This window comes from Enoplosus armatus, chromosome 20 (assembly GCF_043641665.1).
Source record: "Enoplosus armatus isolate fEnoArm2 chromosome 20, fEnoArm2.hap1, whole genome shotgun sequence".
Lineage (NCBI taxonomy): Eukaryota > Metazoa > Chordata > Actinopteri > Centrarchiformes > Enoplosidae > Enoplosus > Enoplosus armatus.
This window is the reverse complement of record NC_092199.1, coordinates 17,462,849-17,481,872: the sequence shown is the minus strand read 5'-3', so window position 1 is coordinate 17,481,872 and position 19,024 is coordinate 17,462,849. Positions and strand designations below refer to the sequence as shown.

Genomic DNA, 19,024 nt, shown 5'->3' with positions numbered 1-19,024 from the left:
AAAACGCTCAGTCCACAGAGAAATGCACGCAGCCCGTATTCAGACACTGTGCCTTTAAACGAGCCGTCGGTACTTCCTTTAAGGTTGTGATGTCACAACTATACAGTCACCGCCCTCAGCCACGCCCCCAGCAGGTGATCTGATCCAGGCACAGCACCACCCACCAAGTACAGGGACGCTCATCCGCTCAGTCTGTCTAAGTTATTGGAGCGCCAGGACAAGATACGTAAGGACTTTTGTCAACTGTGAATCATGCAAAGCTGCTCTAGTGGAGTCCCAGAATATAAATATAGAGCTGAAATGAGGACCGTTAACTTGTATCAGATTATGTCTAGCATTTACTCAGCACTGGTGAATATTCATAAGACATGTTTCCCAGAATTCCTTACTGAGGGGTGCTGTGATAAACTTCACAATCTCATATTGTTTATGATGGACATGGTACATGTGGTATTTTGATTTATGTGACGCACAAAGCCATCGATTCAGGTTGGCATAAGCAGCATGTCCTGTTTTGTGTGCGGAATTAAAAAAAGAAAAAGAAAATCTGAAACCATGCCCAAACAGCGGAAACCGACACTGAGCTGGTTGGATTATGGAGCACACCTACAGAGAAACCTTTCCTCTCAACAGATGGTTTCAAACTCTGCCCAAACATCCAAATCTGCCAAAAAAAAAAGACTACTCCAAGCCCAAAGGTGATGTGGATAACTTAATTAACAATCTGCTTACTTGAATTACATTAAGGACACTAGCCTCAGGTCCAGGAATGATGATGATAGTCTGTTCTGTCTGTCTGTGCTGCCATTTGTCCAGTGTGGTCGACTTTGGTCCAGAGCAAGGAATCCTGACAACTACTGGCCAGATTGCTATGAAATTTGTTTTAGGATGAGTCACATTGGTTTAGGTGACAAGCATTTCTACGAGGCTGAAAGTTCCACATGAACACAAGAAGTACCTCATTCTGTGAAACCAGACTCTCCCGGATACGGCCACTGCCACTTTGCGCTGGTGACGTCATTTGGAGCCAGAGTCTGTGCAGTGGTGATCGGGGGGTGGAGCTGCAGTATTGAGGTCCCGCCTATACACCCGCCCGACCCAATGGCAAGCACACCACAGTCAATCTCAGCTGTCAATCATGACGTTTCACCCCGTTTTTATAGCATCAAATAACTAATTAAAACCAAACTTATCAGAAAAATGAACACTTGAACAAACATCAGCGTGATAAGAACTACCTGAAATGACAGAAACCATCTTTGGGAAAAAATGTATTTGACTTGATTTTTTAGTTTGGCCCATGTCCCACCCACTAATATGAAGGGGGTGGGGTTTAAGACCTATACTGCAGCCACCCACCAGGGGGCGATTGTCTTCCCTCATGGAGCAATAGAGTGCTACAGGAATGAGTCCTAAAACCTGGAAATTAGTGTTAGGGTTTCTTGAATGGGTTTTTGGTTAGATGCCTGAAATAAGGTCTGTGGTTAACACAAGCTGAAGAGATTTCCACGTTTTGTTCTACGACATAAAATACGTCAGTAGATACCCCACTCGTGAATTTGGAAGCTTTTACTTTTTCTTAAAAAATGCGGTTGCTAACAAGTGGCTAAATGAGACTACAGAGGTTGTCGCGGACGTTAACGTCTTCATGCCGAACACGGAAAGTCATCTACTCACTAGTCCGCCTTTACAGCCTTGTTGTGTTTATACTCTATATCTATCTGTCTATATATCTATATCTATCTATATTCTCTTCAAAGTGAAGCTTAGTGGTGGTGACGTTGAAGTAGTAGTAGAACAGTGGTGTAGTTCCTTTATAGCCTAACGTTAGCTTTTTACTTCTGGCGATTCCATTTACACTTCAAAAATCCTAAAAGTGGTGTTCATTAGTGAAGATTATCTTGCTGAACAAAACATGTAAGAATCATAAACTTTTGTTTGCCACAGAGTTTATTTTCTGCAATGATCCAAAATCCCATGGAACAATCCCATTGGCTTTTAGTGGAGGGAACCAGGGCGATGCTAACCTGATGCCCCTAAATTCTCCTAATGCGTTCAGAGCTGTCCTGTTTTTTGTCCTTTGGCCTTTTCCTCAAGCATCCTGAGAGGTATGATGGCCTTTCAGTCTGGCTCAGTGCCTCCCCAACATACCAGCCTCTGTGAGTTCCACTGGCACCAAGAGGACAAACATATCATGGTCCTGTCCATGTAAACCTTCTCAAATGACTCCAAAAACCACTTAAGCTGAATACCTAGAAAGAGGCTCTACATAGTAACGTGTGATATATGTGTTGACTTATTATTTACAGACATTAGGCTTGTTCCTTGCATGTTCCAACTTTCTGTGAGAGATGTTCAAACATTACATATGCCATGTTCAAAGTATACAATACTGACTAGCTAGTCCACCTCATGTTTCAATGAGAGCACAACTGAAGTGACTATTTTAAAGTACAAATGTTGTATACAGATGGCCTCAGAGCTGGTATTTTAGCAGACTGTGCAGATAGCAGAAATGCCAAAGAAAACGCCAAAGAAAACACTTATAATAGGAACATATTGTACATGTCCATTCATTTGTCAGATATGTATCATCACTGTGACTGAGCTGATATGTCTTTTTATCAAATTGAAGGGTTTGTTGTGATCGTAAACATCCTGAGAGGATCATGACTTAATCGTTCCCTTCACACCATATAGTCCGCTTAAAAACTGTCGATTGGACTTTATTTATTCTGAGGGAAATGGTTGATATGTATCATCAGCATGGCAACATGGTCAGTGAGGCAACCAGCTATAGATTCACACCGAAATGTCTCCGGTGCTAAAGCCCTCATAGGACTAAAAACATCTGTGGCACAAACCTTGCTGACCCCAAGTAGGTGCTATCGCTCTGTGTATTCTGGTGACTATTATAGAAGGAGTTCATGGTATTCCTCTAACCATGGGGATGTGGCCTGATGCAGAACGCTCAAGTTGGAAGAGTGTCATCCATCACAGTTTCCCGAAAAGGTCAAAACCTCCTGTTCAGTGTTGAAGGAGCAGGAAGGAGCAGAGCATGAGCACAGAGCTGAGATTAATTAATGTCAATTAATGTTTCATTTTTGTTGGGAGTGGATGATGGATGAAATCCTCTATCACAATATATGTAATTTTATTTTGTGATTAATTCATTTTCCTGGAAAATCAATTGAAAAAGGATGTCTGTTTTGGCTAATCCAGCGAATGAAATACCTGACAAATCATTACCCACTATTGCCTCACACACCCAGAGATACTAAAGGAATAGTTACCATGATATAAATGGTATGGCTAAATCTCTGACTGTTGACAAATGTATATTGTGTCACTTCTTCTGTCCAAGGGTTTTGATCTTCATTTCTATGTATGCAATTGTGCATACACCATGTGTGTTCAGAGCTAACAGTTTGACGCCATTTAGTGGTCAAAATATGACACTACATGACCAGTGATCAGTGTTCTTTCGACGGATTCTGGTAGTAATATTCTCACTGCTCACATTAAAACACATTAAGTCACTGTGCTGTATATATTTATTTTATGAGTTATAGCACCCACATATTAAGATGAGACTTCAGTGATCCTTGTAGCTGGTTCCATTTGTCTGTGTTTGGTATGTGTTGCGAGGGCTTTCCATATTGTTTTGCGCCCAAGAGAGGGTAAAAGTACACGGCCCATCATTATGCAGTTTACCATGCGCCAAATATTGAAGTAACAGAAGAAAGATAAGTTTCAACACTAAATGGAGAAAGGGTCAGTGCTCATATTCCAGGGAATTCAGCAAATCTTAGAGGTGTTAGTTATGGTGCTGGCAGTGACGATGGATGACGTAATCCAGGAAGTGACAGGAGTGATACCTGATGTTATTTGCATACAAGAAACATGGTTAAGACCACACTTGGACTTAAAAGGCTACAACTCTGTTGGATGTGACAGAATGGCAAAACAAGGTGAAGGATGTGTAACATTCATTAGAAAAATGAAAATCCCAAGTCAGTACCAATGTGTAGTCCCAAAGGAGATATCAAATTAGTCCATTTTTATAATCCTTGCAAGAAGCTGTCAATGCAAATATTCCACAAGATCACAGAAAGTGTAGATAGAAGATGAATATGGTATGGAGACTGGACATTTTGGAACAGGAGTGTACACACCTGAGTTTGCATATGCAAAAGAATTAATGATAGATTATCTCTATTTACAGCAGAAATAACCGCTGTCATTTTAGCATTACAATGGATAGAAGCACTAAGGCCTGAGAGAGTTGTCATTTGTTCAGACTCTACTGCAGCTCTTAATAAACAATAATAGATGATCTACTGATGATGTGATGTTTGTGATGTTCCTGAAAATGTTGAACAGGTGTTGTGAATCTAATTGAGAGAGGAACATCTTAGGTGGTAAGATATATGAGCTGGGACGGGGATGGAATTTGGAGGGGATTTTAGGGATGGGTGAGAAAATGTTGAAAGATGTTGCAGGGCTCTCTTTATTTTTCATAAAGACACAGGATTAGATTGTAAGATATAGCCTTTTTTGTTTGTTTTTCATTACTTTTATGTAACCTGAAGTAGGTAAAGCCCTGATGCTACACACTCAGTGTACAGTAGGTGGCGGTATGCACCTATACAGGTTGGTTTGTGATCCACCATTAAATCAAAGAAGAAGCAGAAGAACAAGAAGTAGTAGTAGTAGTAGTAGTAGTGAGAGTCGGTATGCAGCGCCCAGGTCAGGTCCTCTGGGATGCGGACACCCTCTCCACCGAGGACCCATTGATATTAAGGGGGATGTAGTTTCTTCCCAAAGTCCACTATCAGCTCCTTAGTGTTGCTGACGGTCAGGAGTAGGTTGCTGCTAGAAGAAGAAGAAGTCAGTTATGTATGTTTTGATGAAAAACTAAAGAAGAGGACAGCTATGTGTCTTTTTGCTGTTTTCACCAGCTGTCGCACCTACGACAACAGATGCATTCAGCTTAGTGATGAGAGGACCAGTTGTTTTAAGTGACCAGTAATAGTTTCATTCACCCGCCGCCGGCTAATGAACGACTCCTTTGGTTCTTCATTTTATTTATTAAAATATTAGCTTCACTACGTCAAACAGAGAGGGTCTCTTTCAGAAGATGTGGCAACCTGTTCTTAGTCTGATAGGAAAACTGGAGTGAATAGTTTCAGTGTCTGCGCCTTGTAACTGTGATACATTTTGTATAACGTTTCCTCTTTTGTGTTACTGCCAATGTTTTTTTTCTCCCTATGTATGTGTTGTTTGTGTGTTTGTTCTGTTGTATTTCTATATCACTTTACAAAATCAGTAAACAAATGTGAAAAACTTTATGCTTTGGACATGAGGGCTCGGTGGCATGATGTTGTTCCACTAGTGTATACGTTGACATTTAATGCAATTTATTGTGTCGTGCAAAAATGTAATGCAGTAACAATTACTTACCTACTTTTTACTTTTATCAGTGTATATTTCTATTTCTTACAGAATTCTAGTACACTTTCTATCCCTATAACAGTAAAGCATAAGCAACATGATACAAAAACATGAAGATACATACTTGACACTGCTCTGACCAGACGAGTGTGTATCTGTCCACAGGGTCTCACACCAAAGGTAGATTCTCTGGCATCAGAGGAGATCCGTCGTCTGCAGGAGCAGAACCGCATCCTGCGGGCCGTGATTACCCAGATGAGGAAGGATATGGAGGGTCTCGGCCATCTCCTGCCCCATCCCCAGGCTCTTCCACAGGCCTCCTCTCCTCAGCCAGTTCAGCATCCAGGAGTTCCTACCACCACCACCTCCATCGCCCCCACAGCCAGCACTCAGATTGCAGCAGATGTGGACAGCACTCTTTTACATAAACATGGTTGAAAAAAACGTATTCATTACTGCTTATACTGTGGCAAGCTACACTGACCTTTTTATTGTTTAGCTCCAGGGGCCAGTGTGTGTTTCAGATTGACTTGTACTATGGCTTAGATCAAACTAATAGTCAAACTTGAGATAAAAGTCTATCCAATCAATCAAACAATCACGTTTGTCGCATGTAATCATATATGGTACAATCACAGTGAAATGTAACCCTGCCAGTTCCTTCAATTTGTGCATTAAAAAGAGTCTAAAAAGAATAAGAAGGGGCAGGCAATCTTAGGCAGTGACTTCATTTAGGATCCTAGTGCCCTGAGGATAGAAGCTCTTCCTGATCCTCTCAGTGCTGGCTTGGTGTATCGGATACCCTCTTCCTGTAGGCAGTAGAAATTACTTAGTATTTGAGGGAATACCCAGAATTTCCTCAAGCGTCTGAAGAGAAACTGTCTCTCCCTTACTTTTTTCACCACTGAGTCAGTATGCAGCTCTTAGGTCAGGCCCTCTGGGATGTGGACACCAAGGTACTTGAAGCGGTCCACCCTCTCCACCAAGGACCCATTGATATTAAGGGGGATGTAGTTCCTTCCCTGCTTCTTCCCAAAGTCCACTATCAGCTCCTTAGCTTGCTGACATTCAGGAGTAGGTTGTTGCTCTGACACCAGGGAGTCAGGTCCTCTACTTCCTTCACGTCGGTCTTTTCATTGTTATCTGTGATCAGGCCCACCACGAGCAGCGTTGTCGGCAAACTTGATAATGGAATTGAAGTTTAAAGTGGCTCCACAGTCCAAATTAATTTGTTGCACAAAGCTATCTAGTTCTTGACTATTTTAAGTAGGACTAAAAAAGACTTTTTCAAACTAAAAAACATGACTGACTGAGCAGCTGCATCAAACCGTTTAGCCTGGGGGGGGGGGGGTACGTTTTTGGGTTTAAAATAAGTCAGTCTTGATTTTCGTCACACTTTCTAACTTGTATTGGACTAATTTAAGGACAAAATTAAAACTGGCCTAACACTGCAGACAGTCTAAAATGTCTTGGTGAAACTGGCCCCCAGACTATACTTGGGCTCTGGAGCCAGAGGTGTCCCTACTAAAGGCTCGATGCAGGCACCTCAAGAGGCGGCTAGAAGGCGCTACAAGACCGCCCAGCCTGGCTCCAGCCACAGACAAACCCACAGAGGACCTGGCATCCATCAGTATTTTGTCTAAGGCATAATTTATGTTCGTCCTATGTTGCAGTTGAGAGTTTTAGTGTCCCATCAGAAATGCTGTGACAGCTTTACCACCCTTACATGGACGAAATGGAGTGTTATTTGTATTTGGTATTTGGTAGTAAGGAAACTTTGTCTTAATTCGTTCTTTTTCCTCTTGTATGTGGTCTGGATCCTGAAGATCGTGCCAACACCTCCACTTTGATGAAGCAGGAGGTCAGAGTGGAACATACAGAGTCTGCTCTAGCCAGCATCACGGAACAGGTACTGAAGGAAATCAGTGAACTAGTCACAGCTACTGATCTCATATGAGATGATTGGAAGATATTGTGTAAGCTGCTGCAGCAACCCAGTCCCTTCAAGTGTCTTCTCATCTTCCTTCCAGAGTGCACTGGTGCGACAGCTCCAAGAGGAGAACCAGTGTTTGCGGCGGCAGCAGTCCTCGGGTCTGATGTCTGGTGATTCGTTTGAAAATGTCCAGGGTGCTAAAAGCAACCTTCCTCTCGTGCATACCAGACTGAGGCAGGCAGCGTTCTGTATCGCCCGTCTGAGCAGAGAGAAACAGCAGCTGATAGAGGTGGGCAACCGCCTCCGTGCCCAGATCGCTGCTGCTGGACTACAGGGTACAATAACCGACACACTCACCACCACACACACTACATGAAAGAGCTGGCAGTGTAAATAATGGGACAATATCAGTAGGTACAGTAACTGACCACAACTCATCTGTTGGGTTAATGGGGCTGGTGATCAGCAACAATGACACAGTTAAAGCCACAGTAGGCAATATTATTGAATCATAATTTCGGTTGAAATAACGAAATTTGACCATTGCATGTCACTAACAAAAATATTGCCTGCTGTAGCTTTAATGGGCCAGGTAAGATTTGTGGTTCTAAAGACTCACCTCCTGTGGGGTATTTCATGAGGCAGAGTTACTGTTTATTTGGTACACCTAGCTAAATTCAGTACAACTGCCGTAAAACCTAGCTTGTTGAGTTTCTGTTGTACCAGAAATGTGCTGATTCAAACATATATCATATATCGGCCATTTTAGAGGCTGTAGTTTGTGGCGCTGTTGACTTTTATTGATTTTTGAACAGTGTTTTTTTCAAATATTTTTATATATATTACCATTTCCATTTATCATAGCTTACTAATAGGCTATTTGTATTCTCCGGTAGGGTGCTTTCAATTCAGCCAACTCTCACGTCTCTTACTTGAGTCTTAGCTCCTCTCAGTGGTGATGCGAGTGAGAGATGCGAGCAAGACTCGGGAGGAGGCAGGAGTTGTATGTACCAAACGGGACATCCTGGCTCACTCCAGCAGCATTTTGAGGAGACGGCTTATTACTCATAGCACACAGCAATTACAGTTTCAAATCACTTTGTGCTTGATGAGTGCTGCAGCATCAGTCAGCATCACCTGATGCTGCAGTATGATATGATGCTACCATGATGTCTTTAACACATTCATGATTCAGATTCTCCACACTCATATTTAATAATTTTTTTTTTTTATAAATATAGATCCACTGTTGATGCTGTTATTCCTGTTTCCACAGGGAGTTCACCCAAACTACAGTATTACAATCATACAGAATTATGAATATTATCGGAAAGCCATTTCCACAGCAGCTGGCCACTGCTTTTACTGCCCCATCAGCTGACCAATCACTAGACAGATTCCAATCAAAGAGGAGCGAGGACAGTAGGAATCACAATTAGCAGAATGGAAATCACCCCTAGAACTCTGTGTATCCAACAGAACCAGAGAGGGACTCCTCCACAGAGAAACAAGGAGACCAACACGACCGTCTGTCCGCTCTGGAACAGCTGCAGTACCAGCTCACCACACAGGTATCTGCTCCGACTCTTCAAGTCCATCTCTCACCAATAAACTGCTCCTTCCTCTCAATTTCTTCAGATGAACCTTCAGGCGCTTACCTCAGAGCCACCTTCACATTGTGCCTCTTCAGTGTTCACTTTAGTACCCAACTGGTAATAGCCGGCTGGACATGAGAATCTTCTTTGCCTCTGTTGTCTCACATTTGGTACCATAATTTGTGTGTATCCAAGTTACAAATACTGCAGCACCTCTGCTGATGGTGGCCTTTTGGAATGGCTTTTCTTTCAGTACTCTGGGTTCCTCTCACCGTCTTGGAAACTCTAACTTTCCCTATAAATGAATGGAACTCTTTTAACACGGTCTGCTGCAACTCAGTGATGTTTTATTTTCATCGTGTATATAGGATATTTTGTGTTGGTGCACTACCAAAACGTTGAACCCCCCCCAACATAAAATTTCAATCCATTCTTTCACTTTTTCCCCAGAATCAAATAAGCATATGTTGATAGAGTTGATGAATAGTGGTCAGAGCAATATTTTATTTTTAACTGACACCAAAGATATTTTGTACTTGTATTTAAAGGTCCCCCTAGAGCAGCTTTGCATGATTCACAGTTGAAAAAGTCCTTATGTATCTTGTCCTTGCCCTTTCTGCAGCCCCTCAGTTCCCCCTCTGTCTGAAACAAGCCGTTTTAGACAAACTGAACAACCTCTAAAAAACCTGAAGAGTAGTCCTGAGCAGAGCGCTCCGATAACTTACACAGACTGAGCGGGTGGATGAGGAGTCGTGACTAGCCTAGTGCACTTTGAAGACTGGAAAAAGGGGGAAACTGCTTTCTGCAGGTTCTGTCCAAAGATTACCAACAGCTATGAATCTCAGTAATTAACATTCTTTTAATTAACAATCATTCTTGGCAGGAAAGTGAATAAGTATGTTTATTTACTTACTTTTAAAAACTGGGACAGTTCTGACATTAGGATCATTTAAAACAGGTGACATGCTCAATGGAATGATATTTTTCCACGCTGATACTGTGATGTTATTTTCTGATAACATAACAACAAAATAATTTAAATGCATTCTTTGTCGTTTTTTCTGCCTAATAAACATTTTATAGTAACTCAGAAGAACATTTAATAACAAAAGACATAACTTGACAGGGCTATCGAAGAATGGTAAATTAGTCTAGACATCTTGGCAACTAGAGCATGAACAACCCAAGTGCTACATCCTCCAGGCCAGGAGGACAAACACAAATAACAAATAAAAAGGCAGCCACCAAGAACGCTGTCTCAAAGACCCCCAGAGAAGGAGTGATCCTGGTGTGTGTACTTTCCTGTGCTACCTCCAGAGAGCACAGTGGGTCCACTAATTTGTGCCTTCAGGAGCTGCAGTACGCTTTGAGGCAGAGGGCTTGCACTTTTGCCGAACAACTCCTCCCTGGAACCAACAACCGAGGTCCTGCCACAAAGGGGGCTGCCAACCCTTGGTCCGTGGAGCACAAAGCCACAGACAGGCCAGAGGTAACAGCAGAGTCTTAAATACTGCATTGATAAGCAATAACAGCTCAGTTGTCCCATTCACTCCTCATGTTGAATGGATATCTGTTGCAAAACTGTACCTAAGTTCATTCTAAAATCTATGTATTTTTATATATACATTTATAATGTACTGGAAAGTAAACAAAAATATAGAAAATGTATTTCTTACACACACTGTTAAGTAAAACGTGTTAAAATGAATTTACTCTCCGGCCCTCTTCTTCTTTAGAGTTCTGAGAACAAAGAGAACACTCCTCCGCTCAGCCAGACGCAGAGCTCGCTGGATGTGGGGCCACCACAGCCCCCCTCGGGTCTGTCCAGGTCTCATTTGTCGTCCGAGGAATCACTTCGGTCGTTAAAGGAGCTGTGGGAGATACTAGACCATGGATTGAGTCCATCTATTTTCTCAGAAGGTAACCACAGTGGAATAACTGGGGGGCTCTACTACTACTAACTTTTTTGGAGACCGATTAATTTTTTTCATATATCTGATATTTAGTCAATATTGAATATGGCTATGCCTAAAAATCACAATGCTGACACATGACTCAGCATTTTGCCTGGTATTTCCTATCAGGTCAGATAAACTGCATGTTTACACCCGACATGTTTGGGTGTTTTACGGAGTAAAAGCAAAAAAATGATAACTTGACGTACAACATTTTAAGTGGTTCAGGGTTAGATAGTGTGCTAACTGTACACCTAAATCTGTGGTAGATCACTTAATGTCACTCCCCAACCTAATGTATTTATCTAACTAATCCAAACTATATAACTTAGTACCACCTGTCTTGTTTTTACATTTTAATAATTACCCATTATGCCAACATCTGAGGAGTTCAGGCGTACGTTAGGGCACCTCAGTCAGTCGTGGTTAACCAGTTAACTTCACAAGCATCAATGTACATGAAAAACTTAAAATGCTCCTGAACCAGCAGATGGCGATAATGCAACCCTAATCGATGCCAACCGCTAGAAGAAAATGGGGCAAGGCTGGATGTATGTGTATGTGGCAGAAGTCTCTTATTATTTTTTAGGAACACGGTGGGCAAGGAGTGGTGCCAATGTTCTTGTAATGTATTTAATATTCAAATATACATATGTCTGAAACAAGACATGGAAACCTCACTTTCTACAATATGGGACCTTCCATGCTCATATAAAGGGAAAGTTTTATTGTGAATGTCAACCGTTGTCTACTGTTAAGAACTGTTAAGAAAAATACTTGGGTTACAAGATGGGTCAAAGGGTTAGGAAATTTAATACATATCCATGGAAACGACGGAGACGTCTCTATGTAGGACTATGTGGGATTGTGCTACTGTATGTTGTCTCTCACTCTCTCCCCCTCCCCCTCCCCAACCGCTCGAGGCAGGGGCCTAGTTCTGCTCAAGGTTTCTGCCTGTTAAAAGTGAGTTGTACCATGCCACTGTTGCCAAGTGTTTGCTCATGGTAGGAACTGTTGGATCTGTAATATTATAATAATATTACATATTACGGTCTAGACCTGTTCTGTATGAAAAGTGCCCTGAGATAACTTCTGGTATGATTTGACGCTATATATATATAAAACTGAATTGAACTGAAGTCTGGTGGGTGGACATCTTTTGGGGACCCCTACAGGCTGCAGGGCTCTAAACAGCTGCTTATCTTGTCTCAGGCTGGCGATACAGAATCATAAAGACTCATCCTGACATCCAAGTTCTGCCAAGTGTAGTCTTGTGTGAACAGGGATTTAAGAAGTGTGTCCGCAGTAATTCATCAAACTAGTGGGCTAGTCTTATGTGTGAGGGACGGTATGTCTGCAGAAAATCAAAATACATAACCACTTCACCCAATATGAACACTGTTGGACAGACGGAGGGAGGGTTGTTGCCCAATTTGTGGCTGTAATCGCTGTCAACTCTCCAAGGAACAGTTTCTCAACCAGAGTAGCTGCCAGATCAGCATCACACCATCTAATAATTGTGAAACCAGACAAACCTGGCACAAGGTTTTGGTACACACATAATAACTGCACTGACTGGGTCAAAGAGGTTATTACAGATATTTAACAGGTGTATGAGTAAAGGTTAGATAAAGTTCCTCTCATGTGACACGCACAGGGATAGACAACCATAGATTTAAAATGTAGTTAATAGTCCTGCATCCACATCTGCACAGAAAAAGTAATGGCTGATCCACTCAGACACCTACAAATTTGAACCTGAACTTGGTTAAAGATACCAGCAAATGAAAACGTTTCATCTGTCAACAGCCATTAAAAATTGCATCTCTCTTGTCTGCACCTAAAGGTGACGATGAGCTGAGCAGGAGGGAGGTGGCTGAGTCAGGTGGCGCTGGAGTCCAGACGGTGGCGCGTGGCATCAGTGTTTCCATCCATAGCCAGCCCCCAACCAAGGTCCAGCAGAAGAGGAACCCACCATCAAACACTACCAAGACCAGCAGACCTGGAGCCCCTGGCAGGATCAGCAAGATCAGAAATTACAATGTGAAAGACTGACACACACACACACACACGTAGGACAATCCGTCAGTATACTGGTCAGTGCTACTCAGCCTGTGGAAACAGATGTTTAAAATCTCTGGAGGAGCTTTGTCAAGACTGAGAAAATAACCCTGATTATGTCATAGTGATGTCATCAGGGTTATCTCAGCCACAACTAGCCTGCATTTAAACCTAGGATCATGGAGATCCTGTTTTTTATTGAAGCTTGACCCATAGTAGGAATTAAAAGAATAACAATAAAAAGAAGGATAATACCTTTTATTTATATAGCGCTTTTTTCAAAATAAGTTACGAAGCACTTTACATACAGTTAAAAACAGACAATAAGCCAACAGTTGATAAAAAATGATGAGAAAATATGATAAAAACGAAAGGCATTGAAACAGACAGTTTATAAAAAGCAAGTCTAAAGTTTTTAAAAGAAGACAATGTGTTAGCTTCCCTGGTCATCTCTGGTAGGTCATTCCATAACCCGAACAGAAAAGGACATTGGAGCTCATGTGTGCAGTTAATGGACTACAATAGCACCACAATGAAAATAGACCTATAGGCTTTACTGTGTGTTGTGTATATTCCTCAATCATATTTTATATATAACCATATATATATGGTTCAAGGCTGTTCTGCATGGTTCATTGCATTGTAGTAAACTCGCCTTTTTTTATTTTTTTATTTCCCAAAAAACAGTTCAAGATTTGTTTGTGAAATTGTCTGTTTTCATTGATTGAGCTCAGATTGCTTCACATGGTGGTTCATGGTGAAAGCACCGACCGTGAACTGAACATCCGAACCCCGGTTCGTGTCAGGCTGGGGACCTTTTGTTACGTGTCATGCCCACTCATTTCCTGTCATTTTATCGCTTGCTGTGAGTGCCAGTATACGAGCAGGAATGCAATATCTTGTCAGAAAATGCATTCATTTCTGCTGTTTTTATGAGTACAATGCCATCTCATTTCTTGATAATACTGTCTTGATGTCTCATAAATATCATCTTCATGGTGACTGTCCTCATACAGATAGAGATAATGCTGCAGAGCACAATCCCCACAGTTCTATGATTTTGCACATGGGCCATGAAACAAATTTCTATTAAATAATATCGTCTATAAATACATTTTTATTAAAGAAAAGAAAGCAACCCATGTCTATTCAACTCAAATGTTCTACTATGCCAGTCCATTAAATAAAGAGGGGCTACTTAATATCAGCCGAAGCACCCATGGGCTGTTTCTGCATTGATCACAGGGGCACTGTGCCTTTAGAGCCTGTTTATCACCGTGCTGCCACAGTGGGTCAGTAGGAAGAAAAAAAACCTTCCTTAGAACATCATGCTATCTGAAACGATGAACTCCAGTAACCCCCCCCCCACCCCCCACCTCCCCATAGAAGTCAGACGAGCTTTCCTGGCTACGTCACCACTTGGGGCCCCGCCTTTTAATCACCCTATCTTCCAGCAGCACCCTCCCGTCTATAGTGATTGGACGAAGCCTCACACCCTCGCTCCGTGATTGGCCGATTTACATGCCATCCTGAATACGCAAATATGTGTACACACGTGTGCCGACGCCGGCCTGTAGTTCCAGGTTTAATGTAAAGTTACGTAATGTAGAGGGAAACATGAACACGGTAAGGCCCACAAGCCTGAGAAGGCACATGTTGAAGAGGTTATTCATGTTTATATTGTAAGCCTAAAGTGGTCAAAATAGAACTGCTGCTTGATGTGACAATAAAGCACACTATTATTGTGTGTTCTACATGGATGCAGATGTTAGCATTGCTAACATGCTAAACTGAAATGGTAAACATACCTGCTAAAGAAATCAACATGCTGCAGCATTATAGTTATGAGCATGTTAGCATGCAGATGTGAGCATATGGCTCAAAGCACCACTGATGGCCTCAGTATACAGCCACACAGAGCCGCTAGTGGCTCTCAGGTTTACGGCCACATCTCCAGATGGAAAGTATCACCCAGGGGAGAAAATAATGAAGCAGTCAATTATCACAAAGCATATAACATTCCATCACATGTTAACAAATATTTGTCCTGCACAGGATTTCTAAAGTTTGACTTGGAACATAGCTCTGATACAATACCATGTGTCACACAGACAGCCTGTCTTCCAGGCAGGTGTTTTCCAAATGGTCCCCTTTAAGGTTTGAGTACCACAAGTTCCACCAACATTAACACTTGTAAATAATATAAGGTATGTCCATAGTGTAAGGTATGTTGGTGATCAGCGGTAAACACGTAACACCCATCCATGCATGCAGAGTTTATAGGGTGCCGCAATTGAGCGAGGGACACATCTGGACAGGTCTCCAGGACACACACTCACATCTATGGTCAATTATGAGTGTCCAATTAACATGTAAGTCTTTGGACAACCAACACAATCAAAAAGAAATACTACAAACGCAGTACTATGCAACAAGGTCATCAGTTAGGTGTGGTGTGTGCCACACGTCGTTATTTTATTTGTTGAGTTCAAGTCACTTTGTAGTGTGATGCAGCTGTCGCCTGTCTGGTCGTCCGGCGGGGCGGAGCGACGGTGGACGAATCCAGTTTGAACTCCAGTAACCCCGTCTCAACATTAAAAAAATTTTCCTCTCTCTCTCTCTCTCTCTCTCTCTCCGTGTGACAACGGGGGTTGTTCAACGAATTACTCCATCACTGGCTGGATCCACGAGCCCTGCCTCTTCTCTCATTGGACTGTGCTGCCAATCCAAGCTGTCAGCCCATGTGGCGTGGCCAGGCAGAATGTGAGACATTTAAATTCATCCGAGAGAGAGAAAAAAAATAAAAGATTCAAAGAAGCACGGAGTCTAACGCTAACCTTATAGACAGGGAAGCGACAGAGATAGACATTCCTCCCCTGCTGTTGCAGCGAGAGGAACACCACCGTGAACCGACACAGGGTAGCTAACGGCCATAACCGGGCGAATACATGCCAAACGAGTGTTAACAGTTCACCAAGTGCTTCGAATTCGTTTTTTTTTTTCAGGGACATTAAACCGGTCTGGATAACACAGGTAAGTTGCTAACGTTTATTAGCTATCGCAATAATATGCTACGCTAATTTAAACGCTATAAAAACGTGCATGTTTAACGTGTCGTTGCTTAACACCGGGTCGTGACAGTGTTATATCACTAAGAATAACTTCTTTAATTAACGCTGTGACTAGGCATATTTTCTTTGGTCAATATTTAGCTAGCTAAAGCTACTTTATGTTGGTTCAATTCTACATTAGACTTGTAGCTAACTTACGTACTGTATCACCATGCGGCTTTTATTTGCATGAATTCTAACTTTTTGGAAATGGCTTGCATTGTTGTCTGCTTCCTCTTGATTGGTGGATCATATTCAAGGCCAAATTCATTCATACATTCGTTCGGTTATTGCTGATTCTCATAATATTCGCATTGTATTATGGGATAGAAAGTATTGTCCTGCTTGTCCTTGTGCCTAGATTTCAGTAGCTTAGCACTCTGTGTTGGACACTTAGCTCAAATTAGGGTGCTGCATCAGATAAACCTGCCCGGTGAAAGTAAACCCTGCTGCTATACAAAACTAGCTAATCCAGCTGTAACTGTAGTGCATGATGGGATGTGTTGGTGACTGTAGTGTGTGGAGTAAATAACACACCACTGGTCTGTTATTACTGCAATACTGATGATACATGGAATTCCCTGTTACAGGAATATCTCTGGTGCAACATGGTTGAGTTAAACCAGAAAAAGAGTGATGTGACATAAAGACCCTGGAATAAATTCAGTGTAGTTTGCTCACGTTAACATGTTGTTGAGGAATTGGCTGTGTGTGTGTATGTTGCCACCTTATTACAAACAAATTGAAAAGTATTTGTCACCAATTAAACAACAAAACATTGTAATTAACTAAGAAATATCTTCAAACAGCAGTGAGACCACAAGTGTGCAAGGGAGAGACAACCCCATCTGGAACTGTGAAGTGAACTGGTTTCATCACTGCAATCCAGGAACAAGTTTGTCCTCTTCAAGAGGATCATATAGTTGCCTATTTCCAACTTCAGGTTCGGTTTGTGTGACAAGTCAGGTCTTGTATCCAGAATGTTGGGGCTGATGGGAACGTAAGAAGGGATAACCCTAGAAGACAATGCTACAATGACAGTCATCCTTATTGAACATACTTTGGGAGGATGTTCATACAGCTTGTAGGCTGCGGTGTGGCAGACAGTTATTAATTAATTAAAATTAATTTAAAATTAATTAAAAAATTACATATCCATATAGGTACTTTAACGACTGCTCACGACCAGTAAAAATTACCATATTAGCGACAAGACTGTGCAAGTGCAGGTGTGGTGCATGTACAGGCCTGAGTGCTAGACCTCTATAGTGAGGCTCTTGTTGTGCCCTGGGGGACATTCTTTGGGTTCACTTGTCCCCTTGATGGATTAGTAGCTGCAGCTTAATGCAGAGTTAGTTTTGTATGATCACCTTTTATCCTGTGATTAAACACCTCTGTCCTGATGGTGGGGAGTGTCCAGGATGACAATGGCCCCCATCTGCTTGCCATGAAGGCCCACTGATGGTTTGATGAGTATGAAATGAATGTGAAGTGTATGAACAGCATTGAAGCTGTTCTGGAGGTTTGTGGTGGAGCTACACTTTACTAAAGGCCCGGATATCCTCCCAAACCTGCATAGAGCTGCATATTTGCTAACGTGCAGTTGGTGCATGCATACAGACTGCTGTGGACGTAGGCAGATGACCAGCTATGGGGACTCAAATTATAATTTGAGTTGAAGACACTTCATGTTTGTACAATGTCTCCTCTAAAGTTGAAATGAATTTCAGGCTTTTGTTTGCCTTGTACCAGTTTGTATCTATGATAACACAATGGCATCATAAATATTGAAGAAATGTTGGATAATATATTTCCCTGTCAGCCTGTGTTAACAACAGGAAGCGCCATCTAATGCCATGTGTTTGCTCGACCATGTGGGCTCAGGCAGTATGCTGAACACCTCTGGAGTGTGTACAGTATATTATGAGGGAAGGTGTCTGAGGATGATGGCAGCCGTTCCTGGCTGCTCTACATTGAGGTGGTGACATGCTTTCATTTGGAGTAGCTCTGTCCCAAGCTGCTAGCTCATTGGTTGACGGGTTCTGGCCCTGCTGACATGAAAACGGCCTGGCCTAGAAACAAGGGACAAAGACTAAGACATACACACGCACACACACACACACACACACACACACACACACACACACATACACACACACACACACACCACATACACACAGTACGACATGTATAATGCTCACTCATGTAGACAGAGTAGTCTATCAGCAGACTACATTGTCTGCTGTAAGTGCTCTTTCATGCATGCTCAGAGGGACTCCTCATTTCCAAACCTGCCAGTCAACGGCAACACAATTACATATGCTTCAATACTGAAACATGTTTAGTGTGAATCACTGAAATTTCACATCTCATGTTTTTCTGTGATTTAAGAATTTCAAGACATGCGGTTATTCCACATATTTCTTTTCCCCATCAGCTGACTGTCTGCGAAAAAAGCATCTCAGACATAATTAAATAACATAATTGTTTGTGCAGAATGTTGAGGAGCTCACATCGTTCGTGTTGTTAGTGTTAAACTCAGGATTTCTCATCATGTTCCAATGATGTACACTGATGACTGATTCATTCCAAATATCAGCTGGAGAAGAGGGGCTGCACAAGTTAAAGGTCCCATATTCTGCTCATTTCAGCTCTATATTTTTATTCTGGGACTCCACCAGAACAGCTTTGCATGATTCACAGTTCAAAAAGTCCTTATGTATCTTGTCCCGGCCCTTTCTGCAGCCCCTCAGTTCCCCCTCTGTCTGAAACAAGCCCTTTTACACAAACCTGAAGAGTAGTTCCTGAGCAGAGCGCTCCAATTACTTAGACAGACAGGGTGGATGACAGGGTGGATGAGCGTCCCTGTACTTGGTGGGTGGTGCTGTGCCTGGAGCAGATGACCTGCTGGGTGGG

At 42.2% G+C, this 19,024-nt stretch overlaps 2 protein-coding genes across 2 annotated transcripts in view; both read left to right on the top strand.

Moving 5' to 3' along the window:
* ccdc57 (coiled-coil domain containing 57) overlaps window positions 1-13,156 on the top strand; it is a 30,070-nt gene extending 16,914 nt beyond the window's left edge. The window contains exons 13-20 of the mRNA XM_070927597.1: window positions 5,620-5,866; window positions 6,944-7,084; window positions 7,263-7,363; window positions 7,485-7,722; window positions 8,867-8,958; window positions 10,334-10,471; window positions 10,719-10,902; window positions 12,784-13,156. Of these exons, the coding sequence (XP_070783698.1) occupies window positions 5,620-5,866; window positions 6,944-7,084; window positions 7,263-7,363; window positions 7,485-7,722; window positions 8,867-8,958; window positions 10,334-10,471; window positions 10,719-10,902; window positions 12,784-12,992 (1,350 nt within the window). The 3' untranslated portion in view covers window positions 12,993-13,156. The remainder of the gene's footprint in view (window positions 1-5,619; window positions 5,867-6,943; window positions 7,085-7,262; window positions 7,364-7,484; window positions 7,723-8,866; window positions 8,959-10,333; window positions 10,472-10,718; window positions 10,903-12,783) is intronic.
* A 2,767-nt stretch (window positions 13,157-15,923) lies between these two features.
* The window catches only part of fasn (fatty acid synthase), a 37,879-nt gene continuing 34,778 nt past the window's right edge, over window positions 15,924-19,024 (top strand). The window contains exon 1 of the mRNA XM_070926576.1: window positions 15,924-16,031. The gene's annotated coding sequence lies outside the window, so the exon portion shown is untranslated. The remainder of the gene's footprint in view (window positions 16,032-19,024) is intronic.